At 49.6% G+C, this 10,687-nt stretch overlaps 1 protein-coding gene across 8 annotated transcripts in view; it reads left to right on the forward strand.

Annotated features, from left to right (window-relative positions):
• Window positions 1-10,687, forward strand: part of rasal2 (RAS protein activator like 2) — a 49,807-nt gene that overhangs the window by 11,637 nt on the left and 27,483 nt on the right. For 4 of the 8 annotated variants that reach the window (XM_007578087.2, XM_016664074.1, XM_007578089.2 and 1 more), the window contains exons 1-3: window positions 732-1,337; window positions 9,707-9,834; window positions 9,907-10,027. In XM_007578087.2, the coding sequence (XP_007578149.1) occupies window positions 899-1,337; window positions 9,707-9,834; window positions 9,907-10,027 (688 nt within the window). In that variant the 5' untranslated portion in view covers window positions 732-898. Of the gene's footprint in view, window positions 1-730; window positions 1,338-9,706; window positions 9,835-9,906; window positions 10,028-10,687 lie in introns of those variants that run through there. The other 4 variants (XM_016664073.1, XM_007578088.2, XM_007578091.2 and 1 more) reach the window with 4 other exon arrangements.

Consider the following 10,687-nt stretch of genomic DNA (forward strand, 5'->3'; position numbering starts at 1 on the left):
ACCTGGGAACGCCTCGGGGCCACCTGGGAACTCCTCGGGGCCACCTGGGAACTCCTCGGGGCCACCTGGGAACGCCTCGGGGCCACCTGGGAACTCCTCGGGGCCACCTGGGAACTCCTCAGGGCCACCTGGGAACGCCTCAGGGCCACCTGGGAACGCCTCGGGGCCACCCAGTGGCTTTGATCGCGTTGCACCAAGACTTCTCCGGCCAACCCTCAGGTATCAGGTGGAGGTCTGCTGGAGACAGATGGCTGAACTGGAATCGCTGTGCTTTCGAAATCCAGTTTCATTTCAAGAAAAAACTTCTGGAGAAGCAGCAGAGGGACTGAGATCGATACATGTGTGTAAATAAAGAAGGTTCTCAGATGTGTGTCAGCTTTCGGTTCCTGTTTTATTAATAATCCCACACACACACTCTCACACAGCAGATCAGTGGAGACATTGTGGTGTGACGAAACCATCGCTGCTGAGGTAAAAGCACGCTGGGTTGAGGTTTCCTGTGGAAGCCCTGCTCTTCATTGGTTCCGGACTCTGTGGACCAGAACCAGGGAGACACTAGACCCTGGAGTGAACTGGGTTCAGAGCGGATCTGATCAGGGTGTGGAGCCATAAACCAGTTTTTCTTCAGACAGGAAACCACAGTCTGCTGGTTTACAGTCTGCTGCCATCTGATTGGCTGAGGCTGGCTCTTCCTCTGACTGACTTCCTCCCAGGAAGACGCTCGCTCGCTCGTTCACTGCCTGTTGAGAAACAGCAGCATGACGACGACTTGAGGGCCCAGCGCCGTCGAGTTTGGACCAGAACCCTGCTGTCGGGTTTGAATTATGACCCATCTAGAACCCGGCTGTAGAACCGGCGGAGTCGCTGCGCCTTGAACTGAGCCCATCTGGTCTGGACCATGAGTGGGAGTGGAACTCCCTCTGAGGGCCTCGAGGGCCCGGTTCAGCCCGGTCCGTACCACTGGCACCTCTACAGGAAACTCTGGAGGGCGTTTGAGCCTGAGCCCGGTTCCGAGCAGCCATTGGACCGATACCAGTGGAGAACATCTGAAGACCACAACCTGGAGCGCCCTCAGCTGTTCGGCCTGCTCAAAACCAGCACCCTGCCCCGACGGCGGAACCAGAACCAGGATCCAGACAAGCATGGATCTCTGCGCAGGATCATTCCCTTCTTCCGGTCCATGTCAGAACCTGGTGCCGCCGACAGCTCGGACAGAACGCCGCTCAGAAAAGCCGGATCAGATGCTGAGCGCAGAGCGCCGTCCGTCAGCAGCTTCATCAGTACGCTGTCCCGCCGGATCAGCCGGGTTCTGAGAGACGAGCCGGAACCAGAGTCCGGTAGGAGAATGAAGCCGCTTCACCTTTAGCTGTTTGTGTAAAGATCAGAGGAGAAACACCAGCTCTGCTGATTGGTTCTCCTCTCTTCCTGTTTATCTGATCGCCTTGTTAGACCCAAACAAACATCCTCGGCTCATAGAACCAAACCGGGTTGCAGAGGTTGGGACCTTCACAATCTGTCCATGTTCTACATTATTCCGTCTTAAAACAGAGAAAATAGAAGATAGTTTCTTCTAAATCTATTGAATGTCACACAGTATGCAGATGAAACTGGTGATTTTATCTGGTCTCTGTAAAACCTGCTGCTCTGCCTTGAAATGATTTTATTGTAAACTCAGAGAGCTGGTGACAGACTTCTGCATCCTATGTGCACAAAGGAGCAGTATAGCAGATCCTTCCTCCCAGCAGCTGATAGACTCTAAAACCATCACTGTTCCCATCAGTCAATGTCTTTGACTGCCTGTCACTTTTCTGTAGGGAACCAAAATTCCACCTTTGTGGGACAATGAAGTATATTTCTATTCTATTCTAGAAATGTGGCAGAAGCAGAAATAACTACAACAAAACCATCATTAATTGTTCAAAAACCTTTAAGTTCACATAAAAGAGGAAAAAACTCAACAACTCTGTCTTAATGATTGGATGTTTCCAGATTAGAAACATAGAGGTAAGACGTTAACTCCTGTAGTTTGAGTTTCTTTCTCATTGACTTTTCCTCTTGGAACATTAATTTTTTCCAACTTTGAATAAACACATTTTGGTCTTTAATGTCAAAGTTGAACACCGACGTGTGACGGATTTGATTGACGACAGACGAATGTTTCTGAGGTCTTCCTTGAAACCAGCACTGGGTGAATGATGCAGATGAACCAACCGTTGCCCCAGAGACTGTAAGCCCACCGGGGTCCTCTCCCTCCATATCATTCTTGAAGTGTTTGCAGACCAGAGGCTGTTATCCTTCCACAGAGTCCTGTGGTCCCTGTCTAGTGGGCCACTGTGGCACGTACCAGACCCCCTCTGATTCACAGGAACTCCAGGATACTGGGATCCATCCAGACCTTTAACCTTCATATAGCTTCACCTCTTTCAGGTTGGATAAACTTACTGAGACCCACCCAGCAAGTCTCTGGGTCTGTTCAGGTACCAGTTAGTGTGGGACGTTGCAGGTTAGGTTCTTCACCATCATTGGCTGCTTTAGCTGTTCATGAAGATGGGTTTGTTTTTGTGGCTGTTTGGAGGCAGAACGTGTTCCTGCAGCTCTGTTTGTCTACACCTCAGTGGTGTTTACCTGCCAGAACAGACCGTCCCTTTAAATCAGCTCATTGTTCGCCCTTCACGCTCTGCAGGCTGCAAACGCAGCGTAAATCATCCAGTTCAGGCAGATCAGAGGCTGAAGAGCTTCACAAAACTGGCCCTCAAACTTCCAGCTTCTGCTCCTCCTCTGGTTAACCTCTGACCTCAGAACCAGGATGTGGTCAACCCAGCAGTTTCAGTCTGAGGGATGATTTTCCTTCAGGAGGAACGTTGGTTAGATGGAGGATTTGGAAGAAGGTTTAATTGATTTGCTCTGACATGCCGTCATGTGAGAAGAACGGTGGAGCTGGAGCCGCAGGTTTCACATGTCCTCCTCATGTGACGGTTCTCTGCAGGGAGACGAACAGATTCGGTCACTTCAACCTCAAAATGATCCAAGCTTCTGTCACTGCAGGTCCGGATCGGTCCAGTTCCGGCATAAAGAACCCACATTACAGCTTCTGCTAGCTCTGACTGTGGAGTCATGAAGCTCCAAAACGAAGGCCTGTAGAAAAGCTGCTCATAAATGTCTCGTCACTAAACGACATCAACAGGAAGCAGACGAACATGGCTCCTGCTGAGCAGCTGGACAGTTTTATTTGGACACTGCAGCAGACAGGAAGTTGGACTGGTGATGTTTTCAGTTCCAGCTGTAGGATGGAAAACTGCCTGGTTCTGCAGACTGGTTCTGCAGACTTCCTGCTGGTTTTCTGTAGTGGACGTCTGCAGCTCTCTGGGTTCCTGGTGGATTAGTTCTACATTCTAGTATTTCTAGAACAATTTCTAGTATTTGAGGAACTTTTCATGCTAATGATAGCATGCTAGCTATTCTTGATGCTCTTTATGCTAACATTAGCCTACTGTGTGGACTTTCTTTCATGTCTATATTAGCCGTGTAATAGTAGCATGTTACATGTGTTATCCTTTCCAGCTAACGTTAACATTGTTTTCATATTTTCACCAGGGAAATGGCACACTGCATTGCATTCTGGGATTGTTTGGGCCTTACTGTCTTCTCTGCTAAACATTTGACTGTTGGCAGCGTTTCTATGAAAAAGTGGTTGGTTTGCCTGAGCCTGTAGCAGCATAACTACAGGCTCTGGATAACCTAAACTCCTAGCATGAGTCATGAAAGAAGCAGAGATGTTTGTGTTTACTGTGAGAGACTGCAGGCTGCAATCAGGAGGCTCTTAAATGTGTTGGATCCATTTGAGCTTCCATAGCCAGGAGGGAGCCTGCAGACTTTAGTTGACATTCTGAAAATGTAAAAAAATATATCCATCATTATAGTTGGTGTGTTTCATCACTGACCATTGAGCACATGGTTATAAACTCAACGTAGTTCAGCACATCAGTCTATCTGATGATGAAGCCTGGACCAACCATTGTGAGTAGCTGCAGCTAACTCTGTCATCCAGGATCGATTCATGTTTAAATTATTACGCTAATGTTAGCAAGCTTACTGTTCTATTAAGAGAGAGTTGGATTAGCATGCTATCAATGCTAACATTAGCTACTGTGTTAATTTTTGGTAGTTTTTCATGTTCATATTTACATGATAATGTTAGCTAACTGTTGTTTTTGGCATTGACCTTTTGCTACTATGTCACTTCATCATGTGAGACGCCATGACTGACGTCGGAAGTGAGGGACTTGAGTAATGAATGGAGTAGCTGTGATTGTTTACCAAACTCGTTTTTGCTAATGTAGCAGCCGTGGCTTCTGTTTGTTCTAGTTGAGATGATTTGTCTGTGGAAGTGGATTGAATAGCTAGCTTAGGAACCGACCCTTACCTTTCTCTCAGAACATTGGTTGATTTGATCAAATCATTTACTTTACTTGAATTTTTGCCGTTCTCTTAAATTGTACAAAAGTTTATATGTTTACCAGTTTTGTTCGTGCATGGTGCTGAATGGTCGTTTTCTCCAGGGTTACTAATTAAATGCACATCTTCTCCATGGTGCAATATTTGATTGCATCTCACTAATCTTACTTAGCGATAAGGTTTATGAACATTAATCTTCTCACATTGGGAAAAGTATTCACTGCAATCCAGAAATACACCCAGCCCTTATGGTTGACGGCTGCTGTCCATCGCAGTCTTCGCTGCTCATCAAAAGGTTTGCATCCTTTCCAGTTTTCAGCTGCACAGCATCCTACATTTCACAGTGGGATCGACGAAATGAAGCATATCAGAGTTTAGGCCAGCAGCTGTCTGTTGTTTTGACCAGCTCTACAGACGTTAAGGTACTCAGGCTGTTTGGACGTTTGTCACGGCGCAGTTGGCCGCTTTGTGCTCATTTCAGCATTAGCTCACTGATGCTAGCTGGCAGTAGCAGTATTTAGTATTTTATAGTAACTTTGGTGCACTAATATTAGCATGTTGTTTTCTTTTGTGTATGCTAACGTTTCCATACTATGTCAGTGTGCTAACTGTGTTTGCTGTTTTCTCTGGATTATTCAGGACTGGTTCTGGTTCTGGTTCTGGTTTGTTGTTATTCTTCTAGAGAACTAGACGTGTTAAGTCTAGTTCGCTAGACTTAACACGAACTAGACTTACCCCGTATTTCCATTAAGATGGAAATACAGGGTTATAACATGTTAGCATGTTATTACACTGATGTTAGGATTGTGTTACTGTTCCTGTCTTTGATACACAGTACAAAGTACCTTCACATGAGCTGCTGTTGCTGATTATAAATGGTCTGAAGTGGTGAAGGTTGTGATGGGTGTGTCAGGAAATGCAGCAGGCTGCCTGCGATGTGGTGAAGATTGCCTAAGTTCTGAGCATGCAGAGCCTTTTGGGGATGTTGTTATCAGGTGGGGAGTCTGTGGCAGACTGTCATGGCCGCCGGTCTGGTTGGACGCCGTCCATGCTGGTTCCTGGGCTCTGGCCTGTTTTCACTCATTAACATGATGATGGTTCTGATCCAGATCAGGAAAAGTCAGACGCGTCTTGGTGTCAAACAGGGTCGGCTTCTAGTAAACATGTGAACAGAGACGCTCAGTGAGAGTTTTCTCCAGGCTGCCGCAGTGCATGCTGGGTAATAAAAACCACAGAGTTCTCACTTCTCACAAATAGAGGCCTGAGTCAGCGAACTGCTGCTGCTTTAATGAGAAACCTGGAGACAGAGCTGACCGAGCAGCCACCCGGCCCGCCACGGGACGCTGTTGCAGTCTGGGTCCGGCAGAACCGGGTTCTGGTAACTCTGGGTTCTGGGAACTCTGGGTTCTGGTTGTAAGGAGCTGGTAATGTTGTTCCAGTGTTTGGGAATCCCAGCCAGGAGTGACTCCTCCTTTTGTATGGAAATGATCCTTTCAGAATAAAAGCCCATGCAGAACAAAGGGAGGCTCATTAACCTTTCAGACTCCGGTGGGAACGTTGGGATTCCTGCTGTCGGCTTTGTTCCTCTCTGCTCAGACTGCGGATCAGTCTGAGGTCCAGTAGAACTCAGCTTGTTGGACCCAGAACGGATCAGAACCAGCGTTCTGTGGCCTCCAGTTCTGCTTCGCCGCCCTCGGCTCTTTGTCGCGCTCTCTCTGCTCCGCTGCCCCGTCAGCCTGATCCGAGGTGACGCCACCGTTCACCTCTGACCCCTGAAAGCCCCCCTGCCCCCACCCATCCAGTGAGTGACAGCCGAGGGGCAGAACCGGGTCTGCAGACCGGCTGCAGTCACAGGTTTAAATATTAAACAGAACCGCTGCCGGGTTCCACAGAGACCCGTTGGAAAAGGTTCTGATATTTGTTCTGCATGAAATATTCATGAAGAGACCTTTGAGTTTACCTGGTTCTGTTGAAGAGGCAGAGGTTCTGTTCTGGTCTCATCATTTGGTGATGAACCTTCCTGGTGGGTTCTGGTTGCCCGACCTCTGAGTTCTGTAGACGAGCTTGAACTGGACCAGGTGACTCGTGGTACCGGGTTCATTCCCACCACGAGAGTTCAGTCTGCTTCAACCCGACTCCAGTCCGTTTGCCTATAAACTCCGGTCCGGGTGGTGAGGCGTGAACGCTCATCAAACTCTGACCTCTGACCTCTGGTCCTCCAGACCTCAGTCTGGGTTCGGTTGAAGAGAACTTCAAACAGACTGGAGACCGCTCCAAAAGCAGGAAGTAGACTACAGAGCAGGGCATTCTGGGTAAATACAACCAAAGCTAACGTGCTAGCCTAGCACTAGCAGCAGAAATGGCTCCTGGTCTTTAGACTAAAGAGAAATCCTCCATCTGACGCCTCCATCTTGTTTCCATCTGGTGAAACAGGAAGTTGCTCTCAGTGTCTTCAGAGGTTTTTGTGTCGTTTCCTTCTGTGGTTCTTGGTGCAGCGCCCCCACAGGCCAGGAGGGGAACAGGTTGGTTTGACTCAGAGCCACAGCAGCTGGAGGTGGAGCAGATGTTCTGGTTCCAGTAGAACCGGGTCGACCGGCTGAAAGAGGGAAACAGACTGAATGGTAGGATGGCTGGACCTGGACCTGGATCTGGATCTGGATCGGAACCGTCTCAGAGGTGTGTGTGTGCGTTCAGAACCGGCCCAGTGGACCTTCAGCAGGCATTGGGTCATGTTCGGGTGTAACAGGCTGAGCTCATGGTGGACAGCAGAACCTGCAGGCTCCACCAGACCGGGTCCAGTAGAACCTCACCGTTAGCTGGTGTCAGAGGTTCAGACTGGTTCTGAAACTCATCAGAGAACTGCAGCAGCTCCATACTGCAGTGTGTGTGTGTGTGTGTGTGTGTGTGTGTGTGTGTGTGTGTGTGTGTGTCGTTCCTCCTCCAGTTCAATGGTCCCATCTTGATAAAGCGGTGATGTGATGTAGCTGCGCCCTGATTGGCTGGGGGCTGCCGTGTTTACAGGTTGCCATGGCGACGTGCCGGTCTGCAGACAAAGCCTCTCTGTTGTCCCGTCTGTGCAGCGGCCGTTAACCCTTCGGGACCTCCGCTCCGGTCCCGGTCCGCTCTGGGAATCCTGCTGGGAGGTTTACCGGGAGCTGGGTAACACCTGGAGCGGATCGAACCGGAACCAGAACCAGAACCCGGTACATCCAGCAGCAGCTGCTTCCCCTCTGCAGGTGAAGGGTTTTTATTCCCTCAGTTTGTCCTGCAGGGGGCAGCAGAACCTCCTCCGCCTCAGGTGTCTGGACCGGTTCTGGTTCTCCCTGGTAATGAAACCAGAACTTGATCCCAGTTGGTGCCGGTCCAGTTTCATGTAAACACAAACAGACATGCGGCTTCAGAGGAATAGCAGACATGCCTGGAGGGGACAGGCGGCCCGGTCCAAACATTCCCTCTGGAGGCTCGGCCGGGTCCGGTTTCCCTCCGGACCGAGGAAGGCCGCGGTTTAACCGGCAGGTTTTATGTCCCAGCGGTTCTGACCCAACTGCAGAGCTTACAGAACCACCGGCAGGTCCGCATTGTTCTATAGCCAGTGTTTGGTTCTGATGAATGGGTCCGGCCAGAATCTGACCCGGTTCAGATGAATCGGACCGTCTCAGCAGCAGGATGCCGTCCTGTCCTCCTTCCTGTCTTTGTTCCTCGTGTCTCTGCTGCCGGACCGGACCGGGCCGGAGTCCCAGGAGGCAGAACCGGAGCGGGTTCTGGTGGTGCCGGCTGCAGCAGGTGCGACTCCTGCATGAATTATTGCTCAGCCAGAAATAACCAGCTGACAGCAGACCCAGCTGCTGCCGGGTTCTGCTGCGGCCCGGTCCTGGTCCAGAACCAGTTCCTGATGTCCTGCTGTTTAAATTATTTTATGTAACTGTCATGAAATTAAACGATTTTATTTAAACGAGTTTCCATCGGTTCCTGTTGGTCCTTCCTGCTTAGAGTTCTGTCTGGTTCGGTCTGGTTCTGTTTGGTTCTGTCATGGTTCTGTTTGGTTCTGTCTGGTTCGGTCTGGTTCTGTCTGGTTCTGTTTGGTTCTGTCTGGTTCTGTTTGGTTCTGTCTGGTTCTGTTTGGTTCTGTCTGGTTCTGTTTGGTTCTGTCTGGTTCTGTTTGGTTCGGTCTGGTTCTGTCTGGTTCTGTCTGGTTCTGTTTGGTTCTGTCTGGTTCTGTTTGGTTCGGTCTGGTTCTGTCTGGTTCTGTTTGGTTCGGTCTGGTTCTGTTTGATAACCAGAACCTGCAGTGGTTGGTTCTGAGTGGTTCCAGTCTAACGGGGCCATCAGAACCGGGCCAGCCTGCCCGTCCTCCGGTCTGGTCTCCCTGCAGCTCTAACTTTGTGACCTCTGACCTCTGGCTGTGACACGTCGCCTCCGATCATCGTCACCTTTTGGACCGACGGCGCCCTCTGCTGGAGGAACAGCAGCTCTGCAGCTTCCTCTGCTGCTCCAACCAGGTCAGAACCGCCTGGTCCAGATGAGCAGAACATGTGGAGTGAAACCTGCAGCAGTTTGGGCTCGGATGTCGGACAGAAACCCGGTTCCTGAAGCGATGACTCTGGATCGTCGCATGTTAATAAAAACAAGTCAGACTTTGACATTTTGTCGTTTGTCATGTTCCGTTTGTAGAAACAGCAGAGAGTCGCTGATCTGCCATCAGAACCAGTCGGATCCGTTCTGGACCCACTGCTACAGTAAAATGGATCTAGTGGATTACATGGTTTGGATCTTTCTGCGCCGCGTTTCTCCTTTAAGGCTCCAAAAACTAAAAACTGACATCAACGACTTTAATGAGCCGATCAGAGGAAAAACGGAACAAACGTCGTTTTTATGTAAAAGTGATCAATCATTTTATTTTAATTCTGATATTTTAGATGAAATTGAACGAACAGAATAGTTAATAAAATAAACTGAACACAAAGTTTCTGCTTTATTTCTCATCTATAATAACTCCTACACATTTGGCTAATTTTAATTTAGCATATTTATTAAATATTTATTTTTTGTGCTGAAAATCACGAAATTATTTTGAATATTAAGAGACAATTGATGAACTTTAAACCAGAAACATCAGATTTAATTAGTTTCTCCTGTGAGGATCAGAAAAAATCATCAGCAAACATTTATGAGTTTCTGTGTTTCCTCCCCTCCTCTCCTCTTCTCTCCTCCTCCTCTCCTCCTGTCCCCCTCCTCTCCTCCTCCTCTCCAGACGTGAAGGGCCCGCCGGCCCACCGTTTCTCGTGCGGTCAGAGCCCGTACTTGGACGGCGCCGCCTGGGAGCGAAGGTTCTGCATCCTGACGGACAGCCAGCTCATCCTGCTCAACAAGGACGAGGAGGTCCGCCCCGCTCTGACCTTTCACTTTCCTGTCCCCCCCACCGCCGCCTTCTGACCTCTGACCCCTCCGCAGGCCGCGGACCCCCAGGACGCCCCAGCCGACCCCTCCAGGGCCCGGAGCCTCCGCCGCACCGTCAGCGTCCCCTCAGAGGGACAGTTCCCAGAGTTCCCGCCAGAGGGCGCCACCATGCTGGGTAGGAGCTGGGTTACCGTGGTAACGGGGTGTTGCCCTGGGTGATTGTGTAACCAGATTACTGAGTGTGTGTGTGTGTGTGTGGCCAAACCCAGCAGATTATCGGGATTAATGTGAACAAAGAGGCGGATGTGATGATATTCCAAACAGAGAGCAGTTGGTTTCTGGTGTGTGTGTGTGTGTGTGTGTGTGTGTGTGTGTGTGTGTGTGTGTGTTCATTGACAGAAATCTGTCAGATGCTTCTTTTAATCCCAAATGTTGGATTCCTGGAATATTCTGGAGTTTATCTGAATCGGGTTCAGAACCTCTGCAGCCGGTTCTGGGTTCTGACTCTGGTTCTGTTCAACAAGGTTCTGTTTAAGGTTCTGACTCCTGGCAAAGTTTCCCCTGTCTGCTGGAAGGAGTGATGCTGTGGGCCTCACCCCCTCAGCGGAGACGATCTCCACGGCAACTAATGATTCGCCGTTTTAGTCGTGACTCAGCAGCTCCTGATGTTTAACCATCATGAGTGAATTCATCCCTTAGAAACAAATGAAATCCTGCATGATGAAAACACACCATGAGGCGTTCAGGTGCAGCGTGTTCAGGGGAGGTTTCCCTCCGCGAGGCGTTCGGGTGTTCAGGGGAGGTTTCCCTCCGCGAGGCGTTCGGGTGTTCAGGG

Source organism: Poecilia formosa, unplaced genomic scaffold, assembly GCF_000485575.1.
Source record: "Poecilia formosa unplaced genomic scaffold, Poecilia_formosa-5.1.2 Scaffold466, whole genome shotgun sequence".
Taxonomy (NCBI): Eukaryota; Metazoa; Chordata; class Actinopteri; order Cyprinodontiformes; family Poeciliidae; genus Poecilia; species Poecilia formosa.